The 18,911-nt window shown below is 42.4% G+C and overlaps 1 protein-coding gene across 2 annotated transcripts in view; it reads right to left on the bottom strand.

Annotated features, from left to right (window-relative positions):
* Window positions 1-18,911, bottom strand: part of sh3bgrl2 (SH3 domain binding glutamate-rich protein like 2) — a 75,979-nt gene that overhangs the window by 4,499 nt on the left and 52,569 nt on the right. Inside the window, exons 3-4 of one of the 2 annotated variants that reach the window (XM_048530398.2) lie at window positions 13,174-13,254; window positions 8,441-8,492 (exon numbers count right to left, since the gene is read on the bottom strand). In XM_048530398.2, coding sequence (XP_048386355.1) covers window positions 8,451-8,492; window positions 13,174-13,254 — 123 coding nt within the window. In that variant the 3' untranslated portion in view covers window positions 8,441-8,450. The remainder of the gene's footprint in view (window positions 1-8,440; window positions 8,493-13,173; window positions 13,255-18,911) is intronic. The other variant, XM_048530399.2, reaches the window with a different exon arrangement.

The raw sequence follows: 18,911 nt of genomic DNA, 5'->3' as shown, positions 1-18,911 counted from the left end.
TTCCAGCCAAGTGCTCTCGCCCTTTAAGAAGTGCATGTTAATTCTAAGTAGCACAGTGAGGTTTTAGTGGTGCCGGGAAGTTGTGATTTTGGGCACCTTGCTGAGGTCTGCAGGCAATGAGCAGGAAGTTAGTGCAGTCAGCTTCTCGGATTATATCAAACGGGCATAGCTTATCCTGCACGGTGACCTGTGAGCACGGGTGATCAGGGTTTATCCAGTCTTCTTTCCACTTCTTAGGTAATTCCACAGAGCAGCCAGAAGGTGGCGTGTCTGTGCAGTAGCAAAGGATTTAATTGAATGCTTACTTAATTTGAGTATTCCATATTTTCTAAATCAGCCAAGAGCTGATGACCTGCTCAGAATATTTCCTTCTCTATAAAATCACATTTGTCTTCATCCCTGACTTTCTGAAGTTTTGCCTGTGACTTGTTCCCTGGTGGAAATAAAATGTAGAGCGCGATCTTGCTTAATGCTTCAGTACCACATGGTCCACTGGTTAAATTAAAGTCATTTGCATTATTGTGACCTGAACTAAAAATAGAGCAGAACAAAACTGTAGATGCCCTGAGTCGTGTATATACATCAAAACATCATATGATTGGCATATGACCTGAAGACCATAAGAAGTTGAAACAAGAGTAGGATGTTCAGCCTCTCCAGTCTGCTCTACCATCATTAAATTCCACACATCCACTTTTATGGCTTTTTTCAATAAACCTCGATTTTCCTACTCATTAGGAATCTACCTATTTCAGCCTTAAATATACACAAGGACTCTAACCCCACAGCTCTCTGTGGCAAGGAGCTCCAAAGACTTGCAACTCTCTGCGAAGAAATTCCTCCTCATTTCGTTCTTAAATTGGTGCTCCATTATTCTGAGACTATGCCCTCTGGTCCTCGTCTTTCCCAAGAAGAGAAACATCTGCACAATATTTACCCTGTCAAGCCCCTCAAGAATCCTGTATGCTTCAATGACATCACCTATCAATTTTCTAAACTCCAGTGAATAGAGACCAAATCTGTTCAGCCTTTGTTCATTAGACAACACCTCCATACCAGGGATCATCCTGATGAACTTTCTACGAACTGCATCCAGTGAAGTGATATTTTTCTTAAATAAGGGGAACAAAATAGCTCACAGTACTCCAGTTGTGGTCTCATTAGCACCTTGTCGAGTGGCAGTAACGCTTTCCTACTCTTTTACTCCATCCCCCTTGAAGTAAGGGCCAACACTCCATTAGCTTTCCTGATTACTTGCTGTACCTATGTGTTGGCTTTCTGTGTTTCATGCACAAGTGCCTCTAAGTTGTAAAATGTGAGGCGGGATGAACACAGCAGGCCAAGCAGCATCTCAGGAGCACAAAAGCTGACGTTTCGGGCCTAGACCCTTCATCAGAGAGGGGGATGGGGAGAGGGAACTGGAATAAATAGGGAGAGAGGGGGAGGCGGACCGAAGATGGAGAGTAAAGAAGATAGGTGGAGAGAGTGTAGGTGGGGAGGTAGGGAGGGGATAGGTCAGTCCATAGGCGGTTGTGGCGGGGGCGGGGTGTGAGGGATGTGTTGCGGGAAATACGGGAGACGCGGTCAAGGGCGTTCTCGATCACTGTGGGGGGAAAGTTGCGGTCCTTGAAGAACTTGGACATCTGGGATGTGCGGGAGTGGAATGTCTTATCGTGGGAGCAGATGCGGCGGAGGCGGAGGAATTGGGAATAGGGGATGGAATTTTTGCAGGAGGGTGGGTGGGAGGAGGTGTATTCCAGGTAGCTGTGGGAGTCGGTGGGCTTGAAATGGACATCAGTTACAAGCTGGTTGCCTGAGATGGAGACTGAGAGGTCCAGGAAGGTGAGGGATGTGCTGGAGATGGCCCAGGTGAACTGAAGGTTGGGGTGGAAGGTGTTGGTGAAGTGGATGAACTGTTCGAGCTCCTCTGGGGAGCAAGAGGCGGCGCCGATACAGTCATCAATGTACCGGAGGAAGAGGTGGGGTTTGGGGCCTGTGTAGGTGCGGAAGAGGGACTGCCCTTGACCGCGTCTCCCGTATTTCCCGCAACACATCCCTCACACCCCGCCCCCGCCACAACCGCCCCAAGAGGATCCCCCTCGTTCTCACACACCACCCTACCAACCTCCGGATACAACGCATTATCCTCCGACACTTCCGCCATTTACAATCCGACCCCACCACCCAAGACATTTTTCCATCCCCTCCCCTGTCAGCTTTCCGGAGAGACCACTCTCTCCGTGACTCCCTTGTTCGCTCCACACTGCCCTCCAACCCTACCACACCCGGCACCTTCCCCTGCAACCGCAGGAAATGCTACACTTGTCCCCACACCTCCTCCCTCACCCCCATCCCAGGCCCCAAGATGACATTCCACATTAAGCAGAGGTTCACCTGCACATCTGCCAATGTGGTATACTGCATCCACTGTACCCGGTGCGGCTTCCTCTACATTGGGGAAACCAAGCGGAGGCTTGGGGGCCGCTTTGCAGAACACCTCCGCTCAGTCCGCAACAAACAACTGCACCTCCCAGTCGCAAACCATTTCCACTCCCCCTCCCATTCTCTAGATGACATGTCCATCATGGGCCTCCTGCAGTGCCACAATGATGCCACCCGAAGGTTGCAGGAACAGCAACTCATATTCCGCCTGGGAACCCTGCAGCCATATGGTATCAATGTGGACTTCACCAGTTTCAAAATCTCCCCTTCTCCTACTGCATCCCTGAACCAGCCCAGTTCGTCCCCTCCCCCCACTGCACCACACAACCAGCCCAGCTCTTCCCCCCCACCCACTGCATCCCAAAACCAGTCCAACCTGTCTCTGCCTCCCTAACCGGTTCTTCCTCTCACCCATCCCTCCCTCGCACCCCAAGCCGCACCCCCAGCTACCTACTAAACTCATCCCACCTCCTTGACCTGTCCGTCTTCCCTGGACTGACCTATCCCCTCCCTACCTCCCCACCTACACCCTCTCCACCTATCTTCTTTACTCTCCATCTTCGGTCCGCCTCCCCCTCTCTCCCTATTTATTCCAGTTCCCTCTCCCCATCCCCCTCTCTGATGAAGGGTCTAGGCCCGAAACGTCAGCTTTTGTGCTCCTGAGATGCTGCTTGGCCTGCTGTGCTCATCCAGCCTCACATTTTATTATCTTGGAATTCTCCAGCATCTGCAGTTCCCATTATCTCTGATACTATTCTGCCTCTAAGTTGTTTTGTGTTGCAGCTTTCTGTAGTTTTTCTCCATTTAAATAACATTCTATTCCTTTGCTCTCCCTTCCAAAATGTACAACCTTCACATTTTCCTACACACCGCCACCCCCCAAACACCTATCAATGTGCAACTGGGTAGAGTTCACACATCTCTCAAGGATGCTCACCTTCAGATAGCTGAGATATTCCAGTCCACAAAAACACAATAACAGCGTGCTTGAAAAATTCAGACAGAGGCTTGGAAACATCGATTCAGTGAATGTGTTTGAGAAAATCAGCGGCCAGTACAAGGATTCAGCTTCGACAGTGGCAGATGAGAAGCCAGAAGGTTGCCAACACCAACAACCGCCTCATAGCAAGACACTAAAATAAAATTCCTGCAAAGGCAGCATACCCCTGCGGGTTATTCTTGGCACAAAGATATACGTCTTAGTCTCCAAAAGACAAGGTAAGGTATAATCAGAAGCAGATCTTCAACAACACTTTATTCCTATCTGTAATACATCATTTGCTACTGTACTGGAAAAGTAACATATCACAAGGCCCTATTTATGAGGAACAGGCTACAACACTGCAGGTTTATGGCTTGTCGTAATTCACTGACGAGGACATCATTTCTTGTATATCTGTAATTGCCCAACAGGAGGCGTGTAGAGCTGTCTGTTTGTAAAGCAATAAAGAGGCTCGCAAGACCATTTTCAGTATCTGACACATTATGACGGATATGGAGTCAGACAGATTAAAGAAAGCAGCTTTCCTTCTCTAGGGAACCAGATGGATTCCTATGACAATCTGGTTGTTTCTTGGTCACCATATTTGAGTGTAGCTTTTTCTTCTGGGCTTCTTTCATTAGTTGAACTGTTGGGCCTCCCTGGAGATTGATGGCAGAGATCCTGCCCACTGAGAGCTGCCAATTTAGCTGTGGACAGCAGCTACCCAGTGCCAGCTGCTGCCAGTGTTAACTGCCCAATTTGCACCCAGCAGTGGTTCAGAAATGTCGTGGGACCCGAGCAAAGGGGCAGCGTGGTGTTTACAGGATAGGGGTCACAAGACATGATGATCAGGAGGGTCAGCAGCAGAGGTAGGGGGTGTTGGAATTTAGTGACATTATCTATCTTAATGCTTAGGTCCAACAACCAGCAGAACTTTCTGACTGTGACGGTCTGCATTCACTCCCAGGGGGTCACTGAGGAGCCCAACAGGGTATGTTGGGCAACATTCTGATGTGGTGATACTGGTAGCAACGGAATCATACCTTTAGGTGAATCCTAAGTGTCCATTTGAGGGGCAGGCTACTCCAAAGCCTTCTGGCCTCAGATGTAATTGAAGACATATGCAAAGTCAATGGCACCTTGTCCCCAAACATATCGCCTGATCACATGTCCACTTGTCCACCCTACCTATAATACCCCTGGGGAGCGAATGCATTCAACTCCATCCGCTGTGTTAAGTTTTGATCCCCTCACATCACCCTGCAGAAGATCGAGAGAGAAAGACAACTGAATTGATACTTAATCTTACATACTTTCAGTAACCTGTTTAAACCTGGGCACTGGGGCTTGGAAGGCAAGGGTGGCAAATTTGTTTGTTCACTATTAACCAGCACTTAACACGCCAAAACTGTTGTTGTCTTGGTTCTCTGTGAGCAAATATCAGGCTAAAATTTTAAAGTGAACCATCCACCAATGCATAGAGCATTTACACATTAACTCAAAGTTAAAAATGACTAAAATTTCACGTGACTGGGTAAATTGGTTGCAGAATGGATATTAGAAATTGAGCTCAGAAGTAACATTTCACCAGTCTAGATCTGTTCAGATAATTAATCTCAAGTTGGTTCCTTCTGATATCATGCATTCAGAATTTCCTGTAGTCATTTATTTACAAAAATGCAGATGATCTGATTTATATCAACATAGAGGTACTTCTTTTTCAAAGAGGTTGTGACACTTACATTGTGGTGTCTGGAGGGGTTTGCTGCTTGTTTCACAGTAATTTGATTTCCAAATTGGAAACTCCACAAATTGTCCAAATGGGTTGAATTTGAGTCTAGAATGGAGAAATGGGAGTTCTGGGGAAAGCAGATGAGCCTTATCACAAGAGCACCTCACTCACACACTGGCCTTCAGTTGTGCTTTCAGTTCAGGAGATTTAAAAGTGACTGTGCGATTGTCCCAATTAGATAAAGGTTAATTTACAATAAAACAAATTCTCCATACTCCAAGAGAGCACAACACAATCCAAGCACAATGACAGTAAATGCTGGAAGTATTCAGCCAGTCAGGCAGTTTGTGCGAAGAGAGACCCAGTTTACATTTCAGGGCGATGAGCTTTCATTAGAACACAGGACTCTTAAGGAGTTCTGACGAAAGGTCATCCACTGGAATCATGGAATCTGCTGCGCAGAATCTGCCTGACTTTTGAATATTTGCAGGATTTTTGCTGTGCTGACAGATTTCCAGCATCTATGGTGGTTTGTTTTTTTTTCCAAGAAACATATCTTTGTTTTCTGGAAAACAAAACACAAGAACTGACGAAAGCAAATGGAAGGATTGACTTTATTCGGTGCACAAATCTATCGTTACATAAATGGAAGTTTAAGCAAGCAAGAATAAAGATTTCTAACATTTATTTTGCTGTAATCCATTGGGAGGGTGAGGATTGACTAATGTATCTGCGCAGTAAAGTACTATTCCCCTCTTAGTCTTTGGATCATTTAGTTAGACATCAGCTTCTCCTGATCTATTTCTGGAACGCTCTTAATCCATTTCCTTGGATTATTAATGCTCATTTAATGGAAGGGTATTTGAATAACAAAGCTACAAAATTCAATTCTTCAGCTACATTGGCTGTGTATTTTGTTACTATGACTGAATTTACCTAAGAATTTGCTGATTTTTTTTTAAGCAGAAAACAAGATGAAGAGCAAGGAACAAAATCACTTCCCCAATACATTCCCACTATCAAGGTACGTGTAGTGAAGACTCATCGACCTTTCGTATGATCTTTTCTCTGCAGAAAGCTGCATGAGAAATGAAATTACAGGTTGCTTTGTTATTTGTATTCCATTTTCTTCTCTTGGTGATGAAATCTACACAAATGTTTATTTTGTTTTCAGAACTGTGCTGAATATTTGGTTTCTTGTCACTGGTTCCAAACAACCCAGCATTCAGTACAAGATGGTAATAGATGGTATTTGATAGGGAAATGTCAGATAGGGCTATTTAGCCATGGTTACTTGATGTGGTTTCCCCACTTCAACATTAAAAATCGGCTCACTACCACACTTCTTGAAATAGCCCATAGCACATCAATCTTTGTCACTCTATTCTTGCTATTACCATTGCTTGCTTACTACTAATTCCATTCTATTACTTTGCCATTCTGATCACAGGCTTATAGAGTATACAGTAGTCAAGAATTGTTCTGTAAACAATGAATTGAGGACTGGGAAAGGCTGCAGTTTGTTCAAACCCATAGGCCCCAGATTTTCTGCTCACAGCTGTAAGCCCTATTTCTGACCCAGACTGGATAGAAGGAAATACGGACCCACATTTCGATCACTTCTACCTTTGAAATTTCTAGACTGCAGCCTCCAGTTATGAAACAGCAGAGAACAATCCAGAAATGCTGACAGCCTGCAGCAGAGAAAATCAGTGTGGGAATACCACATCTTCTTGCTGTAGGTGAGCTGAATTCTGCAGTTCCAATGGCCTGCAGTCACTTTGACAGGAAAGTATATGTGGAAAATAGGCTGCCAGGTGGGGGAAGGGCTCAGGTGGTAAGTGGGTGAGTGGGATAAAGGTACCATGTGGGTGAGGGGTATTGGATGCCAGGTAGGCGAGATAGGTCCCAGTAGAAAACCAGCAATATTCGGAAAATATTGTATTAGACCACCATGTTGATGTATACAGGATGGGTCAGAACATACCTGACATTCACCAGTTTAACTTGTTTTTCCTTCTGGTTAGGGTGGGAGGTGGGTGAGAGTGTGAAGGAAGTTGGATACAGGATGTGGATAAGATGCTTGAGGAGGTTAATATAAAAGTGGGATTAGGAGGGTAGGGTTCCAGGGGGATTAAGGAGCTACAGTGTCTCATGGGTTGGGGTTAAGATGGCAGGATTTGTGAGGGAAGGATATATATTATGTACGTTCTTAGGGCAGGTCGATTGGTTGGAATGGTGGTAGGAGGCAGAGGGGCACCGGCACTACTGGGATTGGCCTGGGGCTGGGCAATGTTGAGTAGCTGAAGGGAGATGTTGGATGGGGGAGGTGAAGGGAGGTGAGTAGGGGAACGTATTGGATCCAGTGGGTCCAGGTAGTAATGGGAATGGAGTGGGTCTGAGGGTGGTGTTTTTTTGGCAGTATCAATGTCAGATCATTGGAGTGTCAGGTCTGTGAAAGCAGTGGGGTGTCGATTCCAGTAGGATTGAAGTAGTGTTGGGTGCAGTGGGTAAAGTCTGGGGGGGCAGGGTTGACCTTTGGAGTCTCCTGGGCGATCATGGTAAAGGCATTGGAATCGAGGAATGGTTATTCATGTTAGAGGGGTGAGTGAGACAGAAGTTCAGTTTACTTGTTACCCAGCAGTTAAAGTATCAATCCTCGATGTTTTCCTGGGTCAACCATATCTGAGTGGGAGTCCTCTTAAATCTCGATTCTAAAGGACTTCTTAAAGGACTCAATTTCGCTGGCTATTCCCACAGGATCAACTGTGCCAGAACCTTCACACGGTCCTCTTGCACAGCTTGAGTCTATCCTGCAGAAATAACTACCTGATCCTTGGAATTAGATGCTGCTTCAGGATCCCAATGTTTTTCAATCAGAATTTGAAAGTAAGTGCTGTGTCCTATTATTGGCACAGCAATATCATAGGTTTTGGCTGTGCAGATTAACTTTGACATTTTAATAATCTATGCTTACACGATCACTACCATTCAATTATTGAAGGAACAAATGATCACGCTAAAATGAAAGAATTATGAACAGTTCGTAGGCTTCACTGACCTTGACATTTCTGTCCTCTTGGTCGTAAGCTATGTCAACATCAAGAATTTAAAAGTTCTTTTCCAGCTGATATAAGGTATGGCATTGTACCCAAGAGCTCAATTGACATCAGGATTTCAGGTGTTTTTTTTTTAACTTCTGGAAAAGCTGGTGGTTGTGTGTGGAATTATGTAGCCCTCTAATGAAACAGTTGTCACTCAGCAGTGAAGTTGAGTCATTGTACCTGTTGCATTCTAAGTCAGTCTGCTGGTCCAGGTGGAATGCTCCTTAGTTTTCTGAAGAAGTCAAGACACAAACATGTTCTGGTCATTATCTTTCCAGTCTCACTGGATACAGCAGTAATGCCAGAAGACTGAAGCATTGCCAATACTATGTCATTATTTAACAGAGGAGGCAGTGATAGACTAGGAAGCTACACTCAAGTCTATCTAACATTGGTGGTGAACATGTAATTGGGAACCATTATTAAGAAGAAAGTAGACATTCACTTAGACAGACATTGGTTTGTAAAGGCAAGCCAGCATGTACTTTTTAGAGGTAACTTGAATCTAAGTAATTTGAATGCACCGTTTAATGAGATAACAAAAAGTGTTGATGAAGTAAGTGCAGGAGGTGATTTATTTAAAAGCTTTCAGAAGGCATTTGGCAAAGGGCTGGAAAGGCGCTCGTTAGGATAAAGGCCTTTGGAATAAAGGGAAAGTGGTGATAAGGATATAAAATTGGCTCAGACGCAGGAAGAAAAGTGGTTAGATATTTTCAGACTAGGAGATGCTTTGCAATGATATTCCCCCATATTATTTTTGGTTCTGTTACTCTTCATGTTTTTAAATAAATAATCAGGTAGCACAATGGCTCAGTAGTTAGCATTGCCGCTTCACAGCTCCAGAGACCCGGTTCAAATCCAACCTTGAATGACTATCTGTGTGGAGTTTATACATTCTCCCCATACCTGCATGGGTTTCCTCCAAGAGGTTTGGTTTCCTCCCACAGTCCAAAGATGTGCAAATTAGATAGATTAGCCATGAGAAATGCAGGGATGAGGTGCATCTGAGTGGGAAGCTCTTTGGAGGCTCGGTGTTCTCTTGATGAGCTGAATGGCCTGCATCCACCCTGTAGGATTCTATGAATCAAGGTAGGCATTAGGGAGTAGAATGATCCAGTTTGTGGATGGTGTAAAGTTTAATAACACAGTAGATCATGGAAGTAGGATGGTGAAGTGGTCAGAATCTTGACTGTGGGAGTTCAATGTGGAGAAGTGTAAGGAGATGTGCTTTAGGAAGCGTGTGAAAAGGCAGCACACTAGAAGAGGGACAAATTTGAAAAAAAAAATTACCAAGCAGAAAGACTAATATTCTTGTACATAATTCCTTACAGGTGGCAGAGAAGGCTGATAAAGTGGTTGAAAACAAAACATTTGGGTTTGTTGGGTTTATAAATTGAGTAGAACATAAAAGGAGAGAGACCATTGCACAACAGGAAAGAAATAAAATGGCCTTATGATGAGAGCAAAAGAGGTTTTTGAAGGATGTGACCAACGATGAGGAATTTTAGTGATCAGGAGAGGTAGAAAAGAAATAGGTCTATCCTCTTTGAAACACAAAGATTTAAAAGGTGACTTAATAGATGTTTTCAAGAAGTGCCATGTTTTGATAGCGTAGACAGTAAATTTCTCTTTTTGTCAATTGTGAATGAGGCAATAATCAAAGATCAGAGATTCAAAATCATTGGTACAAGTTACAGCAGGGGATAAAGAGAAATTATTATTAGGACCTTAAATGTTCTGATTGGAGAGGTGTTTGGAAGCTGACTCATACATAATTTTGAAAGGAATTTGAACACATACTTGACGATGTGGAACTTATGAGATTAGGGACAAAGAGTGCTGAGGCGGGACTTCTCTTTCTAAAAGCCAGTGAAGGTGTCATTGTCAAGTTAAATAGAAAACTGATTTTTTTAAAGTGGTGAAACATTGGGAAATGGTACGATTCAGAGAGATCTGAGTGTTGTTATAAAAACATCATGAAGTTAATATGCAGGTACAGAAAACAATTCAGAAGTAAATGACATGTTAGCTTTTATTACAAAAGGATTGACGTATGAGAGAAAATAAGTCTTAGGGCAATATGTCCAGAACACAGCGTACAGTTTTGGTCTCTTTACCGACTGAAAAATATACTTGCTTTTGAATAAATGCCACAAAGATTAAGATTGTTTCCTGGGATGGTAGTGAGCAGGGGAAATGGTTGTTCTATTTGATGTGAGATGGTCCAAGTCTATATTTCCTACAGTTTAGATAAATGAAAAGTGATCTCATTAATGGATTTGATTGCTAGATGCTGGGAAATGTTGCCCCTGAATGGTGAGTCTAGAACTAGGGGGTAGTATTTTCAGCATAAGAGGTCAAATATTTTGGATTCACAACTGAAAACATTTCTTCTGGCAGAAATTTCCAATTCTTTGCTTCTGAATACTCAGTTGTTGAGCAAATCTAGATACAAACCACCAGATTTTGGGAGACTAAGAAAATCCTGGGATATGAGAATGGTGCAGGAAGTGGACCTCATGTAGATGGGCCATGAACTTATTGGATGGCACAGAAGGCCTAAAGTTCAAATGGCTTACCATCATCTTACCACAATATGTCCTGAAAAAGACCTTCTGAGTTACAAATTTCTCTGAATTCATAAAGTACTTGACACACCCAGAAAACTGGCTTCTGCAACCAACTGGCCAAGAAGAAGGTCAGAGAATAAAGACTGAGAGCACTGTTAACTTTAACAAACTCTATGTAACGTGCGTATGATATGTTTTAGGGAAATTTTAATGAAAAATTAAAGGTAAACTCCAGGCTCTTTATCACTAACTTTACTGCCATTGCCATAGCAACAGAGGGTTGAGACTTAATGGCATGCAAATCATGCTAATTCACATAATGGAGAGGTTTACCTTCAGAAGGTCCCTTTTTTCCAAGCCTACTACTAACTAGAACATAAAAAGAAGATTTGAATCAACACAGCTTTAACTGAAGTTCCATCACTGTTTTTACAGCCTCTCCAGTGACATGATTGCAAAACAAAGAGTTACTACTGCAATTTCATGACTGCCCAGTCAGATAATATAACTGCTTCAACACAAACACAGGAACTCAATTTGATTTTAGGCAATGAATGTAAATTAGTCAATATCAAATAAGACATTAGTTATCTATGTCTCCTTTTCATTTCCATTGATGCTAAAATTCTAGCCACTTAATGCATTTGTGCTCACTTTAAATTCTCTATTCAGCAATTCTGATAGTGCTAGGGAATGGGGGAAAGTAATATGCTACATTGTGAATAATAAAGTAAAACAAGGAACTGTGGATGCTGAAGATCTCAAACAAAAGCAGAAATTCCTGGAGAAACAAAACAGGTCTGATAGCATTTGTTGAGAAGAAAAGAGTTAACATTTTGAATCCTGTGATCCTTCTTCAGAATGAAACAAAACTGTAAACTTTGCTGGACACACCTGAGCAATGCCCAATTCTGAAAAAAATCACTGGTCTGAACCAGGTTGCCAAACCTACCTCCTCTCTCTATAGGGTCTTCTTGGGGCTGGACAATGAAAGTGAATGCGCAATGGCCAGGTTTGCAATGACACAAAAATAGGTGGGAATGTAAGAGTGAGAATGAAACCATGGTCAGGTTAAGTGAGTGGGTCAAAATTTGACAGATGGAATGTAATGTCATAAAATGTAAAGAATACATACAGGAAGAACAGAGGAGCTGGATATTATTAAAATGGGAAAAGACTGCAGAAAGGTGCAGCAGAGAGAGATGTGGGGGTCGTCATCCATGAATCACAAAATGTTAGCATTCAAGCTTAGTGGGTGTTAGAGAAGGAAGATCAAATTTTAGTATTTATTCCAAAGTGAAATACTATACAAATACAGACGTCTTGCTAAAAATATACCAGGTACTGTTCAGACCACACTGTAATACTTTTGATCCTCTTCTCTAGGGAAAGATATACTACATTGGAGGCAATCCAGAGAAGGTTTGCTAGATTGCCCACAGGTTTTTTCTTATTAGGCGAGGTTGAGTAGGCTGAGGTTGTACTCATTGGAGTTCGGAAGCAAAGGAGGAGACATTATTGAAACATTTGAGATTCTTAGTCGGCGGATTGATACGGTATATGCAGTAAGTTTATTTTCCCTGCTGGAGAGTGTAGGGCTAGACAGCACAATCTCAGCAAGAAGTCTCTCTTTTAAGACAGAGATGAGGAGGATATTTTTTACTCCCAGACAGTAATTACTGACCACAGGAGTCCTGTTGAGGCTGGGTCATTTTGTATATTCAAGACTAAGGAAGATAGATTCTTAATTAGTGAACAAAAATAATGGGGAGAAGTCAGGGAGTGGAGTTGAGGATTATCAGATCAGCCATCATCTCACTGATGGGGCAAATAGCCTACTTCTGCTCCTATGTGTTATGGTATTATTCGATGCTTTTTCTCCTTTACTAAATTTTGTATCCACACTACAGCTGTCTCGTTAATCCTTCAGGCTTTAATTTTGTTAGCCTAGTTTATTACTATGTCAAATGCCTTTCAAATGTTTATGTAGAAAGCAACAACCACCCTAGCCCCTCCAATCATCTTTGTCACTTTACCAAACATCTCAATATAATTAGTCAAGCACGATACGTCTTTAACGAATCTGGGTCTTGGTCTTACTAGCCCACGATTTTCCAAGTGCCAATAATAGTCCAGTAAGGAAACTCCAGCTTGCAGTCTGACCATTCATTTTGCACACAGATAAGTTATCATAGCAGTGCACTAATTTTCATAATCCAGCTGCAAATTATCATTTGCGTGGATGTGTTATCAATAGCAATGAAGAATGCAACACCAGCCCTCACCATAAGGTAAGAATGAAAACAACGCAAACTGACTGGAAAGCAAAAGGAATATATTTACCTGTGATGGTGATTTTGGCTTTAAACCAAAAAATGTGGACACTGTGTTGTTTTCCTTTGATTCAAAGAAAGCATCATAATCCTAGAACCAAAAAAAACGTGTTAGTACAACACTGTGGTAATTTCAAGACGTTGGAGCACATGTGGGGAACAGGAGAAGAAGAAAGCAGAAAATGTGTAGGTGCACAATTTGTACAATTAAAAGACATGCCTGTTGAAGATGCATTGCCATTACGATAAGGAGCTTGCAAAATAATTTTTACTTAAAGAAAAACTACTAAATAAATTGTGCCTCAAATAGATAGAATACACAGAGGACATAAATCGAAATAATAATAACTAAAAGCAAATATTGTGCAACTAATTCCGAGAAGGATTTTACACAAATCGTCTGGTTATATATATTAACCCTGAACAGGCAATACAATTGCAAGGTTGGATTTCAACCTCATAAATATACTTCTGAATCTTGAATTGACTGTGTATTGTTTGTCCTTTGGCTCTTCTGCGAATATTTCTGCCTTTTCCCTAATGCATACTTTTTTCTTTCATCCTGCCTGAAATGTCCCTGCATTACATATGGACATCAGTAAGACATTCAACAAGGTTGCTCATGGTAGACAGGCTATCAAGGTTAGACCACTTGGAATATAGGGAGAAATAGCTATTTGAATTCAGGACTGGCTTGAAGGTAGAAGGCAGAGGGTGGAGACTGGATGCCTGCCACCAGCAGGATGCCACAAGTATCGCAGCTGGTTCCACAGCTTTTTTGTCATTGATTTAAATGATTTGGATGTGAACATTGGAGGTATGGTTAGTTAAATTGTAAATGACACAAAAATTAGAAGTGTAGTAGACAAGTGAAGATAATTACCTTACCTCAGAGTACAATGGGGCCTTGATTAGATGGGCCAATGGGCCAAGGAGTGGCAGATAGGGTTTAATTTAGATAGAAGTGGGGTGCTGTATTTTGGAAAGGCAAATCAGGGCAGGTCTTATACACTTAATGGTAAGGTCCTGGGGAGTGTCGCTGAACAAAGAGACCTTGGAGTACAGGTTCATTGTTGCTTGAAAGTGGAGTTGCAGGTAGATAGGATAGTGAAGGAGGTATTTGATATGCTTGCCTGTGTTGGTCAGTGCATTGAGTACAGGAGTTGGGAAGTCATGTTGCAGCCGTACAGAACATTGGTTAGGCCACTTTTTGAGTACTTTGTGAAATTCTTGTCTCCCTCCTTTAGGAAGGATGTTGTGAAACTAGAAAGGGGTCATAAAAGATTTACAAGGATGTTGCCAGGGCTGGAGGGTTTGAGCTGTAGGGAGAAGCTGAATAGGCTGGAGCTATTTTCCCTGGAGCATTGGAGCCAAGGGGCAACCTTATAAAGGTTTATAAAATCATGAGGGGCACAGATAGGACAAATACGCAGGGTCTTTTCCCCATGGGGGGAGTCCAAAGCCCGAGGGCATAGGTTTAAGGTGAGTGGGGAAAGATATAAAAAGGACCTAAGGGGCAACATTTTCATGCAGAGGGTGGTGTGTATATGGAATGAGCTGCCAGAGGAAGTGATGGAGGCTGGTACAATTACAACATTTAAAAGATATCTGGATGGGTGTATGAATAGGTAGGGTTTAGAGGGACATGGGCCAAATGCTGGCAAATGGAGCTAGATTTATATAGGATATCTGGTCGGTGTGAACGAATGGGACCAAAAGGTCTGTTTCCATGCTGTATATCTCCATGGCTCAATGATTATGCAAAGCTTTATCTGTTCTCCTATTAATATGTCCTAGTCAATGATTCACAATTTCAAAGGTTCTGCACAAGAGTAAGTTCCTACTCTCGGAGCTGTCATGCTCATACTGCAGGATCTCTTATGCATGAGACAATCTCTTGTTTCAGTTGAGATGAGTGGATTGTGCTTATTGTCTATAATCTGGAACTTGAGATCTTTACTCTGCCCATTACATTGAGCTCTTAGATTTATTTGTCCTCTTGAGAAGATGATCATTCTGCATCTCTAATGAGATCGTCTTTTAATTCGACATACTTTCAGAATTCAGCTAGCTTTATCAGTCAGTCACAGTCCTGATCAACAGTCTCCATCTCTCCTTGAGCTTTGCTAATTTATCAAAAACACTGGAAATATTTACCACATAGGTAATATGGAAAATAAGGATCTTTTACAATAGAAACTTTCACAGAAATTGAGCTACAATGAAGCATCAGGGTAAGACATGAAATTCTGTGGTAGGTTAAATCCAAACCTATCTGGCAATGAATGATGACAAAAAGCTCCCACAGATTCTGGATCAGCATGGAGCCAGTTATAGAGTTTTGCCATCTGCTTAAAAGACACTTGTGGCCAACTGCATTACACCGAGTATCAAAATGAGCCAAGGTCATCTCATTTTTATATTGACCCCCTCGCTCTTGCAAATCAGGTAGCATCTGCAGTTTCAGTAAATATTCTGCTAAGTGTATTTAAACCCTTAACCATAAAGAGTGCTGCCATTGCTGAGATCCTCACTATCGCCATCTTCAGGGTTACCAATGATCAGAAGCTTAACTTTCCTGCTCCTCTGATGCTGCCTGGGCTGCTGTATTCCTTCAGCTCCACACTGTGTTGTCTCTGACTCCAGCATCTGCAGTTCTTGTCAACTCAGAAGCTGAACTGGCCAACTTAACATGCCACATCAATAGCATTGTTGCAAAGCAGTGAGACCACTTTTAGAATACTGGTCGCCCTTCTATAGCAAAGGTATTGTTAAACTTGAGAGGGTGCAAACTAGATTTACAAGGTCTTTGTCAGGGCTGGAGGGTTTAAATTATAGGGAGAGGCTGAATAGGCTGGGGATATTTTTCCCTGGAATGTTGAAGGCTATAGGGTGACCTTATAGAGGCTTATAAAATCATGAGGGGCATGGATAGGGTGAATGGCCCAGATCCTTTTTCTAGGTTACGAGAGTCCAAAACTAGAGGGCATGGGTTTAGGGTGAGAGCAGAAAGATTTAAAAAGGATCTGAGGGGTAATTTTTTTATGTAGTGGGTGGTGCGTGTGTGGAAAGAGCTACCAGAGGAAGTGTTGGAGGCAGGTACATTTACAACATTTAACAGGTATCTGAATAAGAAGGGTTTAGAGGAATATGGGCCAAATGCTGGCAAATTGGACTCGGTCAGATTGTGGTGTCCAATCAGCACAGATGAGTTGGACTGAAGGGTCTGTTTCCGTGCTGTTTGAATCTATGACTCTATAACAGAAGCCAGATGTAACTCCTCATCAAACGTGCTGAGGACCAAAGTGCTTAAGACCTTTGGGTTAAGTCTGAAACAAGTTTTCAAGTTTTGTGTTGATTCATTATATTCTCATGGACTTCAATTCTTGCCTAAACATATTCACATCCTGTCTTCTCCTAGATCTCAACAGCTATTCCAGACTACCAAGATCCAGGTCCTTACTGTGGCAGGATTTCCAAGCCAGCACATAGCGGAGGAGAAGAGTTGTTTTGGTCTCTGAATTTTGTGCAGTTTTAATTCTATGTAATGTATATTTTGTTTTTATTTGAAAGAAGGCTTTCCACCTGTAAGCCACCCAACTGACAGGCTTGGCTTCCCATCGGGCAGCCGGACGGGACCAGCCAAATGAATACTGTGACTACAACAGCAGGTCATAGGCTGGTAATTCTCAGCATTTAACTCATCCTGTGGCACATCAAAGCCACTCCACCATCTACAGGGCACAGTCAGGTGTGTGATGGAATACTCTCCATTTGAATGAATGAGTACAGTGTCAACAACTCTCAAGAAACTCAGCGCAGTTCAGAATCCGACCTGCTCAAATAGCACTTCATCAACCACCTTAAGCATTTACTCCCTCCACTATCAGTACACACTGGCAGCATTACATACCAGCTACAAGATGCATTCCAACAAAACAGTGAGGCTTCTCTGCTCTAAGCCCACGAGCTCTACCATCTCAAAGAACAAGGGAACCAGGTTCATTTAAAAATCACCACCTGCAACATCCCAGATGAGTCACACAGGATATGGAACTAAACTGTAGCTTGTTCTCTGTCTTTGGGTCAGAAGATGGAACACCCTCCTTAAAAGCATTGCGGGTGCATCTCCACCATGCAGATTGTGGAAGTTCAATAAGGTAGCTCACCACGACCTTTCTCAAGGGTTACCAAAGATGGAAAATAAACACTGGTCTTGTCAGCAACAGTCACTGCTCATGAATGAAAAAAAGGCTAAATTAATCTGTGACTAGAATAGAATACAATATATCTAAATAAAAGCAAAACATTGTGGATGCTGGCAAACTGGTTTATCAGACAACACATTTAAAGTGAATTTACTCAGGGTTGCAACATTATCCTGGTTTCTGCTCATTGAATTGTTCACAAGTATCATCAAAATAAGGTATTATATGCAGTGAAAAATCTGTTACATTGTTGTTTGACATGACATTACTTCTGTAATCGGAAGATTCGGTAATAGCTTGCATTTTAGGTCCATGTCAAACAGGAGAACATCTTAGATACATACAATGAGTTATTACACAATCAGCCTATCAGGTGTAATACTACAGCATTCTCCAAGTGAAATTTTACTTGCAAATAATAATAAAATTATATTTGCCCCACTTTTAATGCCATGTGGATGCTGATCAAATCAGATGGAAGACATACAATAGCCCAATTTTGGTAGTTGGAAAATGGAAGTCCAAGTCTAGGGATCACCAAAAGAACTACAACCAAGAAGAGAAGTAACTTAAATGAATGTTAAGATCAAAGGAGTTGGAGCTCCATCAAACCCATTTCAGAAACGTGCCTATAATCTAGGCCATCAGTATAATGTTGAGTGAGTGAGTCGCCTTCAAAAGATTATAAGACATAGGAGTAGAAGTAAACCATTCAACCCATCAAATCTGCTCAGCCATTCAATGGCTGATGTGATAATCCTCAGCTCCACTTTCCTGCCTCTTCCCCATAACCCTTGAATCCTTTGCCAATTAAAAACCTGTCTTTAGCTTTCTGTGGATTGCCACCTTGCTGTAAGGGACAGGCTTGTTCTGTTGATCCTGAAAATGAGCAGTTCTCAACTCCTAGCAGGGCCTCCCATGATAGTAAGGTCAGATGCGAGGAATCAGACAAAGTGCAATCCAAAACACATCCTCAACAGTGAGCCAGGCAGACGATATTCGTGTGATTTCAACGGCTGTGATGGTGGATGAAAGCTGCTGCAGAGCGAAGATCCTCAATTATCGATGTTTCCTTGCTACTGAGGCTAGATCTACTGTTTGTCAAGGACCGTGATGTGCAACAGTATTTGAACATTAAAAGATGTCCTGCACAAGGTGTCTACCCAGACGAATGCAAGCCCCCCGAATAATGCCAAAGCAAATCATCCTCACCCAGCTCAAGAAAGGTACTCGAACAAGGCGATCACAAAAGAAGTGTTTCAAATATTACCTGAAAACTTTCCTCAAGAAATGCAACATAGATGTCAAAGCATGGGGATCCTTGTTCAGAGAAAACTGACTTGGAGGAAGCTCTTATATGAAAGTACATTATTTTTTGAGAACACCATTGGTAACAGCAAGTATGGAAAAAGAACAGAGAAAGGAATATTAGTGATTTCAAGGCTAAGGCCCACTTCCACCTCCCAGGAACATCTACCAGTTATGTGGTCAGAAATGTGGCTCTAGGACTGAGCTCATTAGCTACAGAAGGACGCACAGA

This window comes from Stegostoma tigrinum, chromosome 4 (assembly GCF_030684315.1).
Source record: "Stegostoma tigrinum isolate sSteTig4 chromosome 4, sSteTig4.hap1, whole genome shotgun sequence".
Classification (NCBI taxonomy): Eukaryota; Metazoa; Chordata; class Chondrichthyes; order Orectolobiformes; family Stegostomatidae; genus Stegostoma; species Stegostoma tigrinum.
The sequence above is the reverse complement of the archived record's forward strand: the minus strand, read 5'-3'. Positions and strand labels throughout refer to the sequence as shown.